The sequence below is a fragment of the Sceloporus undulatus genome, chromosome 4 (assembly GCF_019175285.1).
Source record: "Sceloporus undulatus isolate JIND9_A2432 ecotype Alabama chromosome 4, SceUnd_v1.1, whole genome shotgun sequence".
Lineage (NCBI taxonomy): Eukaryota > Metazoa > Chordata > Lepidosauria > Squamata > Phrynosomatidae > Sceloporus > Sceloporus undulatus.
The window spans coordinates 64480073-64502192 of NC_056525.1; the positions used below are offsets into that span (position 1 = coordinate 64480073).

The 22120-nt window shown below is 38.9% G+C and overlaps 1 protein-coding gene and 1 long non-coding RNA gene across 9 annotated transcripts in view; one reads left to right on the forward strand and one right to left on the reverse strand.

The window, feature by feature from the left end:
• ANKS1A (ankyrin repeat and sterile alpha motif domain containing 1A) overlaps positions 1-22120 on the reverse strand; it is a 193172-nt gene that overhangs the window by 106276 nt on the left and 64776 nt on the right. For all 8 annotated transcript variants that reach the window (XR_006103693.1, XM_042465251.1, XM_042465253.1 and 5 more), the window contains 3 exons: positions 20412-20452; positions 18251-18383; positions 15960-16507 (listed from right to left, as the gene is read on the reverse strand). Coding sequence is in view for 7 of the 8 variants with exons in the window: in XM_042465251.1 (XP_042321185.1) it covers positions 15960-16507; positions 18251-18383; positions 20412-20452 (722 nt within the window). In the remaining variant the exon portion in view is untranslated. The remainder of the gene's footprint in view (positions 1-15959; positions 16508-18250; positions 18384-20411; positions 20453-22120) is intronic.
• LOC121929570 overlaps positions 17988-22120 on the forward strand; it is a 42874-nt gene continuing 38741 nt past the window's right edge. The window contains exon 1 of the long non-coding RNA XR_006103695.1: positions 17988-18105. This is a non-coding gene — a long non-coding RNA (uncharacterized LOC121929570). The remainder of the gene's footprint in view (positions 18106-22120) is intronic.

Here is a 22120-nt window from a genome sequence, read left to right on the forward strand (position 1 = left end):
TGCTTCTGCACCGCCCTAACCCTAGTGCGTGCTTGTCACGCACTAAAAGGCGGCAGCCCTTCCATACAGCCACCGCTGTGAGGACGTCACGGCCGCGCTGCCTCTAGATGGGGCAGCGTGGACGTGACGTCCTCAATCCGCGGCAGGGCACCTAGGGCGCCCTTTCCGTGGACCAGGAAGGAGCTCCGTTTCAGAGCTCCTTCCTGGTCCGCGGCGCCGCTTTGCTTCGCTGGGCGCAGCCTTCAGACGGCTGTGCCCAGCGAAGCAAGGGAGAAAGGGGCCAAGCGGCCCCTTTCTCCCCCTCCCTGCCGCCGCGGGGTGTCCTTGGGGCTTGAAGCCCCAGGGACACCCCTTTTCAGGCTGCGGGGAAGCGGCATTTTGCTGCTTCCCCGCAGCCTGAAAAGCGGCGGATCGGGGCCTCAGCGGCTACTGTTCTGGCAGCTCAGGCCCCAATCCGGCGGGGAAAGGGGCGGGTACAGCCCGCCTCAAAGAGGCGGGCTGTAACCCGCCCTAGTTTTGGTAACTGCTCCCACACTGTGGAATTCTCCCACAACGTGCTCCATCATTGTGAAGTTCTCTCCCATCATCCCATGGAAGGCTAGACTGCCTCCTTTTCTGTTCTCCTTCTGTTGACAAGCAAAATGCTTTTTATTTACACTGGGATTTGGACATAAAAGGTCTTTTAAAGGGCTGTGTGTACCATACCATATCTTTTTTGTCTTACGTGTCTCTTCTACTTATCCCTATGATAGCAATTACAGTAACTGGGGAGCACTTTTAGTCTGCTTCAATCATGGTTAATAAAAACTATATATGGTGATATTTCAATAAAAGCAGTTGTACTAATTTGAGCAGCCTACCAGGAAGTATTGAACCAATTCCTTCAGAATGGGTTATTACTTACAGATTAACATTTTACACTATTATATGAGATACAGAAATACAGTAAATCAGAGTGACAGGTTTGCAGACCTCTAGATACTGAACTGCCACTCCCAGCACTCTTCACCAGCAGCTTTGCTAGCTAGGATTAAAAAGAGTTGCAGGCCACCAAATCCTGGAGGTCCCAGAATTTCCATTCTTGCAATAAAACTTAACAATCCAATACTGCCAAAAAATAAAATAAAAAAAACAACAACAACAACAACAACCCTTTCCTTATTGGATTGAATACACATCATGAAACCTAGACAGAGAATATAAATTAAATGCATATTAAATTTTGTTGATGACTAGAAATGGCTGAACTGAGTAATGTTAGGATATTATCTCAACACTGTGATCTTAGGGGATTAATGTTTACTTAAAATATTATGCAACATAATGAAATTTATCATGCTCCCATTTGTGAAGTGAGATGTTGCAACTGCTTGAATGGCCAAAAGGAACATGCAGCCCTAATATATACTGAATAAACTGTGACTGAAACTGAAGCAAAGAAAGACAATCTAAAATTTCAAACATATTTAGCAGAATAGGCAGAATCGTACAACTAATGTGGCAGAGACCCCTCCCATCTTACAATTAAGAAGCATTCAAGTCAGCTTATGAGTTACTCCAAATATGGTGATGGGGAATATAGTGGATTGGATGATTATAACTTTGTGCTCAGTTAGAATCTTTACATTTTACATTTTGAGTGTTCTTTCTTTAGCTATCCTTCCAAGCCCTAATCTTCTTATTTCCTGACTTCAGTCTCCATTCTGATCAATGTTTTATCCAAGGTTTGGGAAATCTTTATTTCTATTTCCTCATTATCTAGACTAAATTTGTGAAGACCATGGTCATTTTTTTTTTTTTGGTTTTCTTTATGTTCAGCAGTAAGCCTACCTTTGCCCTTTCTTCATTGACCCTCCTTAGTAATTGTTTCAAGTCTATGATGTTTTCCACTAGTATTATGGTATCATCTACAGATTTCAGATTGTTGATGATCCTTCCTCCTTTCATCACTCCTCTTTCTTCTGAGTCCAAACCTGCTCTTTATATATGTTCTGCATACAAGTTGAAAGGTTGTGCTATAGTTTATAAAGTACATGCTGATTTGTGTCTTGAATTCTTTGGTTTGTTCCATTGTCCATCATATTTTTGCAATGTGATCCCTACTGCCTCTTCCTTTTCTGATCCCTGCTTGCACCTTGTCTCCCATATATGATTGGAGTTTATGTTGCAGAATTTTGAGCATAATTTCACTTGTGTGGGAAACTAATGCTACGGTCCTATAGTTGCTGCAGTCTTTTGAGCCTCCTTTTTTGTGAATGGAAATGTATATTTATCATTTCCAGTTTGTTGGCCACTGTTTTGTTTTCTTCTATATTTGTTGGCATATTTTAGTTAACACTAGAGTTGATTCTGTCTTGTTGTAATTCTACTGGAATATAGTCCATTCCTGATTATTTATTTTCCCCAGTATCTCTTATTGTAGCTTCCACCTTTAGCTCTCTAGGATTTGGGGTTCATCTTTGTATGGTTCTTCACTTAATGTGTTGTCCATTTTTTCTTCTCTTTTAATACAGTTTTTCTGTGTATTGCTTCCATTGTGTTTTTATTTATTCTTGATCTTGTTGTATGGTCTTCATCTGATCATACAGTATCCCTGCCCATGACTTGAACCTTCCTTTGTGTTCTCAGATCTTGAGGAAGAGATCTTTGGTTTCATAGAATCATAGAATAATAGATTTGGAAGAGACCGCAAGGGCCATCCAGTCCAACCCCCTACCATGCAGGCAATCCAAATCAAAGCATCCCCAACAGATGGCCATCCAGCCTCTGTTTAAAGACCTCCAAGGAGGGAGATTCCACTTGTTGTGGTTTTTGTTGCTGTTGTTGTTGTCATTGATTATTATAAAAGTTTTGTTTATCATTGTGCACTAGTTATAGTAAGTTGCATATCCTCCTTTTCTTTGCTACGCTTGTTTCCTATACTGTTTGAAACATTTCCTCTGTTATCCATTGTTTCCTTTCTTTCTTTTTGGCCATTGTTAGTGTCTTTCTGCATTCTTTCTTGACTATGTCCTTGCCTTCTGACCATAGTTCCTCTGGTTCCTGGTCAACAATGCTTAATAGAAAAAATCTGTTTCTTCCATTATTTGTAAATTCTATTGACGTATTTTTCAGATCAAATTTTGGCTGTTTCTGTTTTCTTCTTTAGCTTTATTTTAATTTTTGATATTTACAGCTCACTATGGCAATATGATAGCAGCTCTTTAAGATCTTTCTATGCAGTGTGGAGATGAGTTTATTTCTCTCTGGGGCCAACCAGAAAGAGTCCTGAGAAACTGATTGATATTACTGTTTAAGAGTCCCACCCACCCGCCTGCGCGTCTGGTTAAAACGAAAGCTGAAACAATAAAGCAAAAAGCATTAGAGTCTCTCTTGCCATACACACACCAGAGAAGCCTCCAAGTTTTGACCTCGACCTATCCACAGATCATGGCAAAACCCATAATTCTGGCCCAAAAACCTGACTTTGACTTATATGTGAGGTCAACTTTAGTTGAGTATATACAGTAAGTAGTTTATGATCTGTTCCACAATCAATGCCTGGTCTAGTTTTGGTTGCAAGAATAAAATTTTCCCATCTTCTGCTTCTGATTTTTGTATTGACCATCTGGTGATGTCTATATGTATAGCCTACTTTCTGGTTGTTTGAAGAAGATATTTACTATGAATGGATTGCTGATTAACTACCTCAGTTAATACTGTGCCAAAATAGCCAATCTCATAAGTACTAATAGATATCCCCCATACAAAATAGATGTTAATGATCTCTTAAATGGCCACATCTAAGAAGACTGACAGACATTCATTAGGCTTTATGTACAAGTTTCCAGGTTCTCATGCTGAACATTGGTTAAAATTCCAATATAACTAAGTATTATTAAGTATGATTTGATTTTGAAAGGAAACCATCAGTGATCACGCATGGTTTTAGACTAGTAAATTACGTGTGAACAGTTTGAAAGAAAATCTTATATGAGGGGATGCTGAAAATTTCTCAGCCCGACCTACTTTCCAAAATCTGAATGCAGTTTTGTTACTGTAGCTTGAAGCTTTGTTCTCTTCTATTGTAAGCTCCCAAATTTCAGGATTGTAGCTCTTATTTCTAATATTATTCAGATAATTAAAAGAACCATGTCAACAAAAAGTGTGGAATTTTCAAGTGCTGAAATCCAGGCCATATTGAAGTTCCTCTTCCTGCAGAAAAAAAGCTCCAAAGGAAATCCATGAATGTATGATGCAAATATTGAATGACGTAGTGTGCCAACTTTCAGGATAGAGATTTTGAGACTGAAGTTGCAGCAAGACAAGGTCTGGGAGGCCTTCAGCAGTGTTAACTCCTGAAATCATTGAATGTGTTTTTGACCTGATTTTGGTAGATCAGTGAATCTCAGCTAAAACAACTGCTGAGACACTAGAGATATCCTGGGAATGCAATGGGTTTATAATTCGTGTGTAGTTGGCTATGCAGAAGCTATCAGCCAAGTCGGTACCAAAATGTTTGTATGCTGACCAGAAATGAGATTGAGTGCCTATCTCCAAACTGATTTTACAACATTTTGAGCAATCTAGTCATCTTTTTTTTTTTTTGGAATGACTCATAACTGTTGATGAAACATGGTTACATCACTAATGAGGGCAAAGCAGATGGGCGGCTTGGAGTGATTGGCCCCCAACAACAACAACAACAACAACAACAACAATAATTATTATTTATGGTATTTATACCCCGGCCCTTCAGCCCTAAAGGCTATCAGAGCAGCTTACAATTATTATTTTTAATTAGACGGTTCCCTGCCCTCAGGCTTACAATCTTAGAGACACAACACATAAGGAGAAGGGAATGATGGTGGGAAAGGGGATGAGGTCCAGTGGTTATTCTCTCCTTCTCAGGCCAGGACCACAGCAACTGGACAACTCACTCCTGAAGCAGGCTCCTGCGACTGAGATCCCAAATGGGCCACTGGCAAGAGTGAATTTAATCTATTCGTTTTGCCAGTGGCCACCTTAGCCAGTCTCATAGTGGCTACCAGATGCTCCAGGGGCATGCATCATATAAACGCCATGCCCCCAAAGCGGCCAGAAGCTGCTCTGTTTGGCCCATCTGTTTCAGACACAAGATTCCAAGACCAAACAACAGTCCTTGCAGTGGCAGCACTCGAGTTCTCCGCAACCAAAGAAATAAAGACTCAAAGGTCAGCAAGAAAGGTTATGGCCACAGTTGTTCAGGATAAGGTAGGTATTTTGATGACTGTCATTAGAAGGTGTAACCAGTTAATGCAGAATATTCCTCTTTTTGAAAAAAATGGGCTTTGAATACATAGGTCATCCACTCTATTCATCAGATTTTGTTTCGACTATTTCCTGTTTCCAAACCTTAAAAAAAGTTTGAAATGAAGGAAAATTTCAAATGATTCATAGGTGATGTCATCAGCAGAACAGTATTCCATTTGTGACAACATCAAAATCTGTGGATGCTCAAGTCCTATTATATACAATGACATGAGGAAATGGTGTCCTTTAAATAAAATTACAAAAACAATGTTGGCTTTTTGCAATATTTTTTCATATTTTCAGTCTGGGGATCGTTGGATCCATAGATATAGGAGCTGACTGTATGTGGAATAGCATGTAAGTTTCAAGGCTTTACACTTTCAAACTTTAGTCCCACAGATGATGTGGACTCCAGCTCCCATAATTTCTGACTGTTGGCTAAGTTGGCTCTGGGAGCTGTAGTCCAAAACTGGACTGGGAACCACTGCTTTAGATCGTTCCCTTTGTGGTTGGGCTTTTTAGCACCCCCCCCCCCCAATAGTATACATTCTTACGAAGGCCCATACTGTAAAGCACACCAGGGCAGTCTGCTGGACAGGAAAACAGCTCACTACTACATCACAGATAGCTGAACGGAATACTGTAGTGTGAAGCTGAAGGCTTGCACGGCTGACATTCATAGTTTTTTGTGGGTTTTTTGAGCCCTGTTCTAGAAGAGTTTATTCCTGGTGTTTTGCCAGCAGCTGTGGCTGGCATCTTCAGAAAATGATGGCATGGAAGAGAGTGGGGTATATATACTGGGGAATACTGCAGCTTAAAAAACATGAGTAAAGGGTCATCTAAAAGCCACTAATTCCTATGAAACACCTTTATTGATGACTTGGAGTTGACTGCACAGCCTGAGAAAATGTCATCCAGTGTAGGCTGAACTGCCTAATAATTGCTTCAGTCTTGACTCAACTGCTAACATGCTTGCTTGCTGGCCTCTCATAAATGTTGCCCAATTTGGCAGCATTAAAACCGAATTAACCATTAACAATATTAAAACAATTTAAAACATACACTTAAAAAGGATAAAGAACAATTAAAACTGTACAGTCTTTGCCCATCTGTGGAAAGACAGCAAAGGCATTCTGGCCTCCCTAGGGAGGGAGTTCCAAAGCTTAGGGGCAGCCATAAAAAAAGACTCTGTTGTGTTCACACCAACTGTACTTATGAAGGTGGTGGGACTGATAAAGAGGTTTCATCTTATAACCTGTTCAGTTCAGGTTTTGTTCAACTTAAATTTTGTCACTAATTTGTATCTCTCCTTCTTTTATCTTTTATCCTCCCCATAATCATGTACCATCTTTCATTTACCCTTCAAATACCTTGTTTATTAAGGGTAAGAAGGAGTGATGTTAAAGGTCTGTGAGGAATTTTGTGTTTAGGTAAAAGACACTGATCCACTGCAAGTACAGCAATAAATGGCTAGCTACAACACCATCCAGTGAATCAATGGTGAAAAATTCTTGATCAGAGATGTTTTGAACACGATTAACCTGTAATCCGAGCTGACTGGTCTGTAACAGGACAGATCAAATAAATTCCCTTTTTTATAAAATAATAATAACAATAATGGCTAATCGGCAGTCTTTAAAAGATACAGGCTGCATCATCACTACATGTAAAAAGTGCTGCTAAACTGGGGGATGTAAATTTTCTATGTAATTTCAGGAACTCTGGTGGGATGCTGTCACTTCCAGGTCCTTTGCCAGATTTTAGTATGGAAGCAAAATGTAAAATTTCTTGTAAGGATACTGGAGACAACTCTGCAGTGTTTTTTATGTTTGCATTTACTATTTGTTGGTGGATTTTGCTCCACTGTATATAGAGAGCTGAAATAGGATCCCCATACATTCACAATAATCTAACTATTCAATGTATTAAGCAGTTAGCTATTTCCACTTTTGGCTCCCCTTTTCCTGGATTTTTCACCCAATTTTTCACTGAACAATGGTAATGATGCAGGGTATCAGAGGGTGTTGGGTTATGTTTTAAAGCAGAATTCCACTCCTGATGGCATAGGGGATCTTTTGGGATACTTTCTCACCTTTATGGTGTCCGCAGTTTCTCCACCCCTATTTTAAATAAGTCTGTCTAAAATGTTGTGTAGAAATGTTACCTACTTCTGTTCTACAACACAGAAAAAAGCCCTTATACAAATTAAACATGCCTCTGAATTGAGGTGCCAGCATTCCATATCCTGGCACATCCTACTCCAGCCTTCAAGAACAAACACAATTTATTCACATTATGTAAAATTTAGCATGCTTTGACTGCTGCACACTGATTCCATGGCTGTTGAATATTTATGAGCAGATTACAAAAACAAATTTACCACTTTACCCTTCAGCTAAGCTTAAAACCATTCAAATATTTATGCTAACTACAGCATACCTCATACATAAGTTCATTCTTTCTCATTTATCCCCCAGTGAAGTAAGGCAATAAGCAAGGGCCCTTTAGTTGATAGGGTACTCCCTGTGTTGGTATTTCTACATCATGCAGCTGTCAGGATTTAGCCTTCAGCTTCTGGACTATTCTTCTGTCACTCAGAAAGCCCACAGACTTGAGCAGGCAGTTGAGAACAGGCCACTGCTGGCTCAGAAAAGTCATTATAGAAAACCAACTCTCCTACAACTGTCTTAGTTAAGGCATCAAGCTAAGAAAGTCTCCAAGCACCCTTAGCTAGGTAACTAAAATGAACACCCTAATATCTTTCTATATATGTATGCTTTATAGACATAACAACTTACTGTAGAAGTAACTCCTAACTTCTAATAGATCAATAGTTGAATTAGTTAGCATTTCAGCTAGGAAGATAAGCCTATTGCCTGAAATATTTTTAAAAGACTTCAACATACTTTAAAGAGAATACTGAATGTATAATGAATCAAATGGCAAACACTGATCATGTACATATATGGGGAGGAATACAAGAAATCTAAGATAAAAAAATTAATTGTTCAAGATAAAAAGTGTGGGGTAAGAGTCAGTTGAAGCAGCCATATGGGTGGGTGTGCTCTCTTTTTAACTTTGTTATTTTTTGCATGATTTTTATTTTTTAATATTTAACAGTTTTAATGTGACGATTTTTTTTGTTTTACTATTTATTGCTAAGGTTTTAGCTAATTTTGTTTTTAGCCCTGGTAAACTATATCGGGTCCCATGCCAGGGGCAAGGTGGCATATGAAATAAATAAATATCAAAGTACATTGTAGTAGGCTATATTTCAGAGCCTCCCATCACAAAAACCCTATGATGAGAGAGCCAAAACAGAACAAATGGCAAGATCAGGACATAAACAGAGGGGGGAAAAAAAGAAGAACTGGATAATCATAAAGTGAGAACTAAACAAAGGCACAGAAGAACACAAAAACCAGGAATCTAAGCAGCACATATACCCAACAAAGGAAAGAAAATTTGAAGTAGCACTACACATGTTATAAAAACATGGGATGTAAGAAGCATGAGCCGAGGGAAACTAGACATAGGCAGGTTACAGACTGCCCTTTTGGGGCGGCGTGCACCCGCCCCTTTCCCTGCTGTATCGGGGCCTCAGCAGTCAGAACGGCAGCCGCTGAGGCCCTGATCTTCCACTTTCCGGGCCATGGGGAAGCGGCAAAAGGCCCCTTCCCCGCAGCCTGGAAAGGGGTGTCCTTGGGGCTTCAATTCCCAAGGACACCCCGCGGCAGCGGGGAGGAGGAGAAAGGGGCTGCTTGGCCCCTTTTTCCTCTGTGTCGCTGGCGCAGCTGTCTGAAGGCTGCGCCCAGCGACGCAAAGCCAAGAAGGAGCTCCGAAACGGAGTTCCTTCTTGCGCTGCGTAAAGGGCGCTCTAAGCGCCCTCGTGCGGCGCAAGGACATCACGTCCGCGCCACCTCGTTTGGAGGCGGCGCAGTCGTGACGTCGTAATGATGGCAGCCGTGTGGAACGGCCGCCACCATTTTGTGCGCACTCCGCACGTGCTCGGGTTGGGGGCATCCAGAAAGGACGCCCCTTTCTAACCCTAGCACGCACAGAGCACACACTTTAAGGCCCGTCTGTAATGGGCCATAGTAAAAAAAGAAAATGGAATGCATAAACATAGCAATACTAGGAGTAAGTGAGCTGAAATGGACAGGGATGGGTCATTTTGACTCAGATTATAGTGTTCTACTCAGGAAATAAAAGCAAACAAAGAAATGGGGTGGCTTTCATAATCAGGAGAGATGTAGCAAAAGCCATCAAAGGATACAATACAAAATCAGACCGAATCGATTTCAGGGCAAAGCTATAAATACTACTGTAACAGTGCTATATAAATAAAGCATAATAATATAATATGGACTAACCACAAAAGCAGAAGAAATTGAGAGATTCTATGATGCAGTCTGAGAAGAAATTAACAACACACTGACAAGATTGCTTGATAATAACAGACATCTGGAATGGTAAAGTGGGAGTCAAAGAAGACTCAAAAACTGTAGCACGATTTGGACTAGAAACAAGAAATTAAGCAGGCGAGTGACTGAATTTTTGAGGCCAACAATTTATTCATCACAAATTCTTCATACAACCAGAGAGAAGACTATAGACATAGACATCACCAGATGGCCAATACAAAAATCAAATAGACTATATAATTAGAAGCAGAAGATGGGGAAGTTCCATTCTCATGGCCAATAATAAACCAGGTGCTGACTGCGGCACAGATCATGAGCTATTCATATCAAAGATTAAAGTAAAGCTGAAGAAGAAAGAAAAAATAGTTATTGTATCAAAATATGACCTGAAGAACATCTCAACAGAATGTACAGACAACGTAATAAATGGATTTGCTTCATTAAGCATAACTGACTGGGAACCAGAAGCGCTATGGACAGAGGCCAGGGACATAATCAAAGGTGAATGCAGAAAGACACAATCTGTGGCCAAAATGAAAGAGAAGAAACAATGGATAACAGAAGAAATACTTCAAACAGTAAAGGAGAGACATGAAGTAAAAGAAAAGGCAGATAGGAACAGAACCAGAAGCATGAACGCAACTAGTACACAAGGCTAAAGATAATTACTATAATAAACAATGCAGAAAAATAGAAGACAACAACAAAAAAAGGAAGAATAAGAGACCTCTTTCGCAAGATCCATGAACTCAAAGAGAAATTCAAACCAAGGGTGGGGGTGCTCTACGATCAGAAGAGGGACATACTAAATGATCAAGATGAATAAAGAGACAATGGAAGCAATACAAAGAAGAGCTATATAAAACAAAAACAAAAAATGAATGAGAAATGGAATGAAGAACTATATGAAGATGAATCCCACATTTTAGAAAGCAAGGTGGAAGCAGCACTCAGAAAAATTGGAAAGAATAAATCACCAGGAGCAAATGGCATCCTGACTTGAACTAATACAAATCATGCAAACAGAATCAATTCCAGTGCTAACCAACAAATATGGAAAACAAAATAGTGGCCAACAAATTGGAAAAGAGCAATATACATCCCCATCCACAGAAAAGGAGACCCAAAAGACTGAAGCAATTATAGGACTACAGCATTAAATTTCCACACAAGCAAAATTATGCTTAAAATTCTGCAGCACAGACTTCAATCATATATGGAGAGAGAATTGCCAGATGTCCAAATGGGGTTCAGGAAAGGAAGAGGCACTAGGGACCACATCACAAACATGCAATGGACAATGGACTGAGCCAAAGAATTTTTTTAAAATGTGCATGTGCTTTACAGACTATAGCAAAGCCTTTGACTGCATAGATCACGAAAAGCTATGGAATGCTCTTAAAGAAATAGGGGTGCCACTACATCTGATAGACCTGATGAGGAATCTGTACGTAGACAACAGGGTACTGTAAGAACAGAATACAGAGAAACAGAATGGTTTCCAATTGGCAAACAAGTCAGACAACACTGCATCCTTTCACTCTATCTGTTCAACTTGCATACACAAGATATCATACGAAGAGCAGGCTTGGACACAGATGGAGTGAAGATAGGAGGAAGGAATATAAACAACGTAAGATATGCAGACGACACTATAGTACTAGCAGAAAACATCACAGACTTGGAACAATTACTAAAGAAAGTCCAAGAAGAAAATGTGAAGGCAGGCCTAATATTAAATGTACAGAAAACCAAAAAACGACCACAGAGAATTTATATAATGAGGAAATTGAAATAAAGATTTCCCATACCTTGGATCAAACAGTGATCACACAAAGACAATACAGTAGTCAAGAAATCAGAAGAAGATTAGGAATAGAAGGGCAGCTATGAAAGCACTAGACAAAATTCTAAAGTGTATATACTGCTGAACACTGAAGTTAGAATCATTCAAGCGACTGTATTACCTAATTCCATATATGGCTGTGAGAGTTAGGCAGTGAAAAAGCAGATAGGAAGAAAATAAATTCATCTGAGATGTGGTGCTGTAGAAGAGTGCTGAACATACCATGGACAGCTAAAAAGACAAATAAATTGGTCCCAGAACAGATCAAGCAAGAACTCTCCCTGGAAGCCACTTGGAGCTCTTGTAACCTTGATGATAACTTCATTACTAAAAAGTTTAACTTTTTGAATGTCATTCTGATGCCCTATTTTATGGGGTGGATATGCATGCCTAGATGAATATAAGGAGGCCACACTATCATAGATGATTCACTACTTTTTCTTTTATCTCATAGACAAACAGCATACTAATTAATTGTCTAAATTGATAGCCCTGAATACAAAAGATACATAAAACGACCAGACACCCCCATCGGAAGTCCCATCCCAGATGTCCTGCCCCTCACATACACTGGGTCACATCTGGTGTGGGAGCACCACTGGCCTGCAGTTCTATAATCATACCTGAGGAAAAAAAGGATACATTAATATGCATAGAACTGCATCCCCAGGTACACTAAAATCTGTAAAAAACCTCAGATCCCATTGATTTCACTGTAAACTGAGTGTAAAACGATTTTGTGTGAGAAAAAAGAAGGGACCATGCTCCTATAAAACAAATTTATATTTTCTAAGCAGCCCAAAGAATTAACAGTTTTAACTGTAATTAGTTTTCTGCTAAAAATCTAACATATACCGTCCTTTGAGAGACCAAATCTAAACTTTCTTTCCTTTTCTAAAAAATATGTATGAGGAACTACCATTGTAACACAGATAGCACAGCAAATAATGCAGAATGAATGCAGAATAGTAGGATTAATAACTTTTCCAGAAGTTCCCTACAGTCCTAAAAATAAATCCCAATTACAATAAAGCTATTGTTCAATGAGAATTCAGTAAATCAACACTTACATACACTCCATTCATCTAATGGTCAACTTTAATTGGGATTAACAATGGATTAGGTCCTAGTATCATTGAACCTAATCAAAACCCCGACTGAGAAATAAAAACACATCTTGAACTATTTCAGTCCCTATACTGGGAGGAGGATGAGGTATAAACAAACAACAACAACGAAAGACCATTTCCATAGAATCATATAGCTGGAAGAGACCACAATTCAACCCCCTACCATCCAGGAATACACAATCAAAGCACTCCTGACAGATGGCCATCCAGCCTCTGTTTAAATACCTGCAAAAAAGGAGACCCCACCACACCCCAATATAGCACATTCCACTGTCAAACAATTCTTACTGTCAGGAAAGTCGTCCTAATGTTTAGGTGGAATTTATTTTTCTTTAGCTTGCATCCATTGTTCCATTCCTATTCTCTACAGCAGAAGAAAACAAGATTGCTCCATCCTCAGTATGACACCTTTCAAATATTTAAACAGGACTATCATGTCACCTCTAAACTTCTCTTCCACAGGCTAAACATACCCAGCTCCTTAAGTCTCTCCTCATAGGACATAGTTTCCAGACCCTTCACTATTTTTGGTTGCCATCCTCCGGACACGCCTATCAACATCCTTTTTGAACAGTGGTGCCCAGAACTGGACACAGTATTCCAGGTGAGGCCTGACCAAAGCAGAATAGAGTGGCACTATTACTTCCTTTGATCCAGACACTATACCCTACTGATGCAGCCTAGAAGCGGATTGCCCTGTTTAGCTGTGGCATCACATTGTTGATTCATGTTCACCATGGTTTACTGGTCCTCCTTGATCCATTTAAACATGTCAAGCCAAGTCCCCACCCATCCTATATCTGTGCATTTCATTTTTTCTGCCTCAATGTAATACCTTACATTTCCCCCACCTAGGAATCCCACCACTTGCACCCCATTAACCAGCCATCCCTGTTGGTTAGGATCAGATCTAAAATAGCTGATCCCATTGTTGCCTCTTCCTTCTTTTGGGCATTGAAATTGTCTGCAATAAAATTTGCTGGACCTTAATTTTTTTGGCAGAGTTTGACTTTCAGCAATTATTTCCCAGGATTATTTTGACAGCAGTTATAATTATGTATGTGGGCCTAAATACTCTCAGAAAGCCAGTGTGGTGTAATGGTTTAACTATTGGACTATGACTCTGAAGGCCAGGGTTCAAATCCCCATTCAGCCGTGGAAACACACTGGGTGATCTTGAGCAAATTATGCTTTCTCATCCTCAAAGGAAGGCAAGGGCAACCCCCCTCTGAACAAATCTGTCAAGAAAGCCCAGTGATAGGTTCACCTTAAGGTCACCATAAATTGGAAATGATGACAACAAAAACCTAAAAACACCAGTTTCTGTCTGACCTTGAAAATTAGGGAGGATCAGCTCTGGTTAGTACTTGGGTGGGAAACCGTCAATAAATACCAGGTGGTGCAACGTATATTTCAGAGGAAGGTACTGGTAAAAACCACCTTTGAGTATTCCTTGCTTAAGAAGACCCTATGAAATCTATTGAGTCTTGAAAGTGACTTGGAAAGTTCACGTGCATGCATGCACTCACACCCACCCACCATTATTTATACTGCTCCAACATTAAAGTTTTGTTGAATGACTTTGTGTATTAATTTTGTATTATATTCCATTTTCTAAAATGCAGATTGGGGAAACAGTCATTCAAAATGACTTCATCTTGATTTTGGAATCATGGAAACTACCCCCCACCATCACTCTGGATAGGTAAGCACAAGACATGCCCTTTGTTTTCAGTAAAACATGGAAGTTTATTCCCAAATGTGTTTGATGTTGTTGAAAACCTATTTCTTTAGGACATATTAGACTACAGTTTGCCAGATTTTCCTGTACATTCTATTCAGACTTGGCAAATAAATCCTAAAATTGACCATCAGCTGTGGTAAGATTGCCCTTTAAATGAGTGCAAAATATCTTTTTTAAAACTATGCTTTAATTAAAACAAGCAAGGAATGCTATAGTAATGATGTGATAAATTTTCAAGGGGAACATTTTTGAGATTATTAGATGGGAGAATACAAGATAATTAGACAGGGGGATTATCGAGCGATCATGCAAAACAGTATCATAAATGTCACACTTATCCAGTCATTATCCTGTCAATGAAATGGAATTAACCTGTCATTTTTCAATAATGGAAACGTTAGTTAATGAAAAATGACAAGATGATTCTGCTTCACTGATGGGACAATGACGGGATAAGCGTGACGTCATCTGATAGTCTTTCATGCGATTGTGGACAATTCCACTTCAGTGATGGGATAATGACCATATAAGTGCAATGTCGTCTGATAACCTTTGGGTAATAAGGACAGGAAAAGGACATCCTTTTCCAAATGTGAAAATCCCATTAATCAAAGTTTATTTTTTTCAACAAGGCATTTTTTCTATCAATAAACACTCAAATTCTTAAGATGCATTGACATATTTAGGATCCAGTCCTATGGTTCCTGACACCATTGGATAAAACACTAGTCCCTCTACAACACTGTTAGTGTTGTACCAATGTTAGAGAGGAAAAGTCAATCTCAGATCCCATTCAAGCACTGCACAGCCTCCTAAGCCCCAAAAATGGAAAGAGGTTTAAACAGAAAATGCATCTATGTCAATGAAGTTGTTTTGTGAAAGGAATAAAAAAGCCACAGAGGAAAAACACCTGAACATCTACTCCACCAGCGCTTCCATTCTAACAAGGGCCCAGTAGGACTTTGTAAGTGACAGAGCCTCTAAGATCAGAGGACACTGCCATTAGGATCCTCTCCCATAGAACTGCTCCCCAAGCTGACTTTCAATTAATATTTTGAACTACTTCAGGAGAGTCTGAATATGCCACCTGTGCAATAATACTGAAGTATTCCATGTCTTTACTGATGCTTTCCCATTTATATAAAGCAGGCAGTGGTGACCTAGATAGCTGACCCATTCTTTTTTGCAAGCTATTATTGAGAGAATTAGCTGTGGAAACTTATTCCAATTTGATACCTGATTCTCCAGCATTTTCTACTATCCACCCTGCTCCAATACAGAAATTATTGCACAAAGTCAGGGACAAATCAGGAAAATTCATACCCTGAACCCTAATTTTAAGTAGCAAAATTTGTTTATCCTCAATTCTTCAGTAACTATCGGTTTAATGTATGGTGGCCATTTAATTATCAACCAAAGTAAAGTAGAGATAGAACAAAAAACAGTTTCCAACCTATCTGCCCAGAAAACAATTTAGCAGTTCAAATCATGCAGTAATAGTTAATTAATTGAAAACAGCTCTATAAAGGTAAAGTCAGCCTCACCTCATCCCACTCTGAAGCAAATGAAGGTGATTTTTCAAGTCTTTTTTTCCCAGCACTACAATTGGAAAGGGATTCACTTCTGCTCCCCATAGTGTCGTCTTCTGTTGGTGAAGTGGTCAAAAGGTCAGAGTCTGATTTTGACAAGCTACGGCTAAGCTTGAGTTCTGCTCTGGGCTTGCCTCCTGGATGAGCTCTGCCCACAACACTGCTCTTGTCTCCTTCATCAGCACCACCAGGGTGCTGTGGCAAATGAGGATGCGCTAAAGTTTCAGGGTCCAACTTGTTGTCACAGCTATGACGGATGGTTGAATAGACCACTTTATTTTGTTCTGCCGTGCTAGTCTGTGCTGATTCAGATGCCTCAACATCTTCCAGCTGCATAGCAGTCCGCTCTGTACTTCCTTTGCCCACAGCAGAAATAAGTCTAAAAGGGTCCTCATTTATTTCACACACCGGAGAAGAACCATGTAGCAGACCTGAGAATTGATCCAATACTGGGACGTCCTGAGTATCTGCTTGGCTGTGGTTACTGCTGCTCCGGCTTTCGTCTTTGAAAGGACAAAAAAAACCAACAACAAAAAATAAACACACAACACACAAAAGTCAAGATGAGTAGGACTCACACTCCCTACCCCCACCCTTGAAGAGAGGGAGAAGTAAGAAAGAACAGTTCAGTATTGTTCAGAGTGTTCAGATTGTACCCGAAGTCAGAGCATTTATGAAATTCCAAACACTGGCCTGATTTATGCAATCTGGCAGCCCGCCCCGTTTCATTTTATTCCTGTTAACACTAACAATCAGTCCTTGCTATATAAGGTTCTGAGAAGTGCTAACTATACTCTGCAGAGAGGGGCAGGCTGAACTCCTGGAACACAAGATATTTCCATAAAGGCCAAAGTGTTATTTAGAGCAGCGCTCCCTACCCTTGGCACAGAGCACTGGGTGTGGGGGGAGAGCTGCAAACAACCTGCAAGTTTGAAAACATTCCCCCCCTCCTCCCTACAGCTGCTTCTTTCCCTAGTGGCATGAACTCACCTCCTTATGGAAGAGAAATAAGGGCTTCACAAAACGGTTAACTCTTACAAAACCCTGCTGCATTTAATTCATTTCTCTACATAAAGTGATCTGCTCTACAGCTGTAATCTGCTTGCAATATGAACTGCTGTTGAAATGTGACACTATTATTAGACTTGTTTTAGTATGTTGTATCAAATACCAAGACTTGGTTAAAGCATGAATAATTGACTTATATTAAGTAAAAAGCTTGTTGTCAACCATTTTGAATAACTGTCCTAAAACATTTCTCAGTATTTACCACAGGTAAAACTTGCAGCTATCTAGCATTCCATGATATCACATTACTCAAAATCTCCCTTAATTATGAAGTATTGGATGGTCTTTGTGCAGCAGAAAAGGAAATTTATTTCTACAAACTATATTTCTCAACCAGAAAAAGTGGTTTTAAAACCTTATGCATGTTTGGGGACAGGGAGGGGGCAGAAGAGAGGAGACATTGAAGACTACCAGATGAATGCCAAGTGTTTTTGATTGAGGGAGATTAATCTAGTCAAATTCCCATTGACTTCCCCCATGCTTAAGTATCGCCAAATGAAAACAAATTAGAAATGCTTGGATCTGACTCAGCTATGTCCAGTGACAGACATACTAGTGTATGGGAAACAGGAAAAAAAAATGCATCTTTCTAAATTAATGAACTTTTATACTGGTTTTTAAGCATTCCTATTTTTATTTTACATATAATACCCCATCATCACAAGTTTTGGCAAGGGAAGACTTGATGGGATACTGCAGTTCACAATTATCAGTTTAACCAACTTTTCTTGCTTCTGACCTATGGCAAAGTGCAGAATGTCTGACTACCTTACCATAAGGGCTAAGCAATTCAGCTTCACATTGCATCTGCATAGAGCTAACATTTAGCAGAACTAGTATCACAGGGTGGAAAAGCAGCTGACAGTGTGTGCTGCACAGTGGAACATTTGACTGTCCCAAAGCCAGTGAGGAAGACCAACAATGGGGTCACTGTTCAAATGAAACAGTGGCTGTGCTTTCCATCTCCTCAAAGCAACACTACAAACACAAAAATATCCTCTGGCACACGAGCAAAGTCTTGTGAGAGAAATTTGTGAGTATTTCAGACATGTTCTTTATTTAACAGTCCAAATGATAACTTGGAAAACCGGGGGGGGGGGGGGGGAGCCAACACCCATTTTCCTATATATATTTCTATGAAGTTGGGATGACTTGGAATAACTTCCAATAAAACCTACCTTTTGGCATCTCCACCAACTGAGGTTCAGGGCTTTGATATTGCTCAGAATGGCTAGAAGAAAACTCAGAAGAAGCTTGGCAACTGAGTGGCCACTGGCTATCTTGGGAAGATGGACCTTTTCGTGGCCAAGCCTGCAAAGGGATCTTGTATTATTTAAATTTCAATGTCATAATCAAAGCAAGGACCTCAAATTTTATAACCAAAACAAAACATTTTAATTGTAACTGCACATATTCTCTTTATACCCTGCTTCCAAGATTTCAAAATATGATTTTGTGTAAGTAGAAACTAGAACAAAATTGAAGAAAAAAAGAAAGGTAAAGAGGATACAAGGCTGCATTAGATAAAAGATCAGAGGAAAATAAAACACCTTGGGAAACATTGAAGCCCTAGCTCTTGACTGTGTTCATCTTGATAAATCAGATGTTGCCTGCATATTTCTCTTACCATAGCAATTTCCACAAAAACTTTGAAGACATCAGATTTTTTTTTCAAATGATACAAACTGTGGCCTATAACACACACATATATTCCAGTGAATTAAAAAGGCTATTCTAGTTGGGACTAACAACTGGGAGTTGCAATCTAAAAACACTACATTCTGCACCATTGATTTAGAATCTAAAGACATACACTAGTTGTACCAGACCATTGATCTATGTACGTCTCATACTTGGTTGTGCAGTTGCTTCTTTATAGTTTACAGAAACACATGACAGTTAATTTGCCCAGTAGGAAAAGCACTTCTCTCTGGAAGAGCTCTCCTTCAAAGAGAGTCTATGCTCCTAAAAAATAATAGAACAATGCTACTTCATATACATCTTCCAATCCCACAGAATTCTGAAAACTAGCAATGGGCCCATCATTGTTTTCTTGCTGAAGGACTTTTCTCTCTCTTATCTGCCCACTTTTGCAACTCTCTGATTTGTCCATTCTTGTAGTCTCTTACTCAATATATATTACCCCCCTTTCTGAAAGCAGGGGTGCCCTGGTGTCAGAGCCACTGGGCAGGCTGAGGCCAAGCAGCTGGGAGCTTTAAGGGATATTTAGGGAAATATTAGAATTTGTCTAAGCAGCTCTTAGTAAACTGTACCTCTTTTACTGATGTAAGTACTCCATGGAATATGAATGAACCCTTGCTACACATCAGCTGAGCTATTCATAGGAAACAACCAATTACATTTCCCACTTATGCATGCTACTGTTTTTCTAACCTCTGTACAACAGTTTTTGATTTTAACTGCGTATTGCACACAGAAATGAGCTGGATATTCAAATGAATTAAAACAGTCTATTATATACTTTGAAAATCCAGAATTTTATTATCACTGGCAAAGAACTGGTAAGAGAAAATGACATTCTATAGTTGTATTTAACCAATTGCTGTAACAATAGGAAGTGAAAGAAAAGCTCTTTTTGAAACATACCTAATTGTACAATTTAGTAAGACTTTCAATTGGCATAGATCACTAGGAGTAGTATTTAGAGCAGCCTTATATACACTAAGAATGGCATTATACTACAAAAAGGATATTTTAAGAAACAGGATTACAAAGGTTTACATATTTTCTAAAAAGAACATATATTTGCTACAATCTGCCAACATTTAAGGTAATATAAACATTTGTTTTCTTCTTTTTGTATTTTATTACTGTCTCTCATTCCAATAAATTAATTGTTTAAACAACAACCTCTCCCCTCACCTTTTGTGCTCATTTAAGCATTAAATAATTTCAACTGTATGTTAATAAATTATTTCTTTACAATAGAAAGGAAATGAAAATATAGATTTAGAGTAATCTTAATCTCAGCTCTAATAGACAATATTTTTCTTAACTTCTTTTTCAAATAACATATTAAAACTCAAATAACATAAACAATTGCCAATTGTAATGTGTTTTTTCTTTTCCCATCAGGAAAACACAGCACACAGAGACATGATAGGCCTTTTGCTTACTACATTTCTAGCATGTACAGTCCCTTTACCATTTAATCCCATTCTGAAAAACCTTAGGTATTTGTCAATTTCATCTGTGTATCATTTCAAAAAGTCCTCATGAACAATAAAGTAAAAATTATATATAATTTCCCCCTAAATCCAAATATCTATTTCCATTCTATTAAACTTAAAAGCTTGTAAAAGATCTGGTTTGTCCCACCTGTGTCTGGACACCGCTGCCAGCACCTGATGATAATTCACCTAAAATGTTTAAAATAAAAAATTGATGTTTACACTACAAATATCTGTCCTTAGTCAATTAAAATTTTAGACTATGGTGAACATGGCATTTTCTTATATCCAATTTAGCAGGACTAACATCTTTGTCTGCTCCTTATCAAAGTGGTTCAACTGTTCCAGCATCCCATGGTCACCAATGTTTTGCAGGGTGTGCTTAACCAGAAAACAAAGTACTGTAGTAAACAGGCTTGGAAAAGTCCATCTGAAACCTTGCAGATATGGAGAAGTGAACTAGCCTATACAGTACCAAATGACGATGGGCCAATGATCTAACAAAGCAAGATGTAAAAGGTCCTAAGTTCCTATGAAACGATTTTTCTGCCAATTATGTAAGATTTTCCAAAATATTTCAAGGCCTCTTGACACAGAGATATACTCTTTGTACAGGGAAAAAATTTTTCATGAAGTGCAGCTCATACAGAGTTACAGAATCAAGGCTTGGGAAGTATCCATACAGATATTAATTCAGCCTGAGTTTTTGGTTGCATTGGCACAATTTTTATCAGTGATGCTGTATCTCTTGGAAACAGTTCTTTGATTAAGTCTAAATTAGAACCCTCTGCTTCCTGAAAGTTATATAAAACAAATTTAAAGATAAGAATGCAGTGACACCTCAAAGATTATTATTTGATCAGTTGGGATGTACCCTTTGTAGTAATGCTATTTCCTTTTGGTTTTTGTTTTGTTTTTGCATCTGAAGTGTAACTGCCTTTGTAGAAAGACATGGGAAACTGGTTATTTCTCAAGAGATTACTGCATTTTTGTTTTTATTTTTGCTACACATGGCAGCAATATCTCCTCTATCAGTAGTTAAATACAGAGCATGTCTTCAAATCCTATGTCATCCAGTTATTTAATAAAATAAATAAAACTTATATTTATATCCCACTTTTTGTTACCACAATCAAAGCAGCGTACAACCTTTAAAAATACAACAATATACAATCTCTGCCCCCCCAAAAAAAGGATTAAACAATTCTATCCATTAAAATTACAGACAATAAAATCTAAAAACAATAGTACAATGATAGAATAATGGTGGGCAGAATCTTCACTTATATATGTCTGGGGGGGGGGATCTTTACGTGCCCGGGTTCTGTTTTGGTACACACCAAGTATTTTCATTTTCATTTTTCTAATTAAAGATGTTTTGCATATTTTGCTGCTGCTGCCGCTGCTACTGCTGCTGTGTCTTCAAGTAATTTCGAACTTATGGTTTTTTGGGTTTTTTTTTTTTTTTTTTTTTTTGCCTTTTAACATTATGGCTGCACCCATGAAAAATGGAAAATATGAAGCACATTCACGTCAACTTTCTCTTGAAGGAAAAAACTGCAAGTTTGGTAATTGTTCACAAGACAATTACAATTACAGTGCACTGATTTGTCAACTGACATCCAAGAGGCTGAAGCAGTTGGGCTTCTGCAGGTGAGAAGGATTTAGTATGGGACTTGGGATGGTTAACTTCTACTTTATTGATATTGTATGCCTTAAAAGTAATTTCTGACTTATGGCAACTCTCAACAGTTGTAACAGGAAAGGAACTTTGACTCCTGCTTCACTGGGCTGGCATGTGGGGATAAACCTAAATGTGGTGGTTTGCCCTAACGAAGCACTGAGATAGCAAAAAAT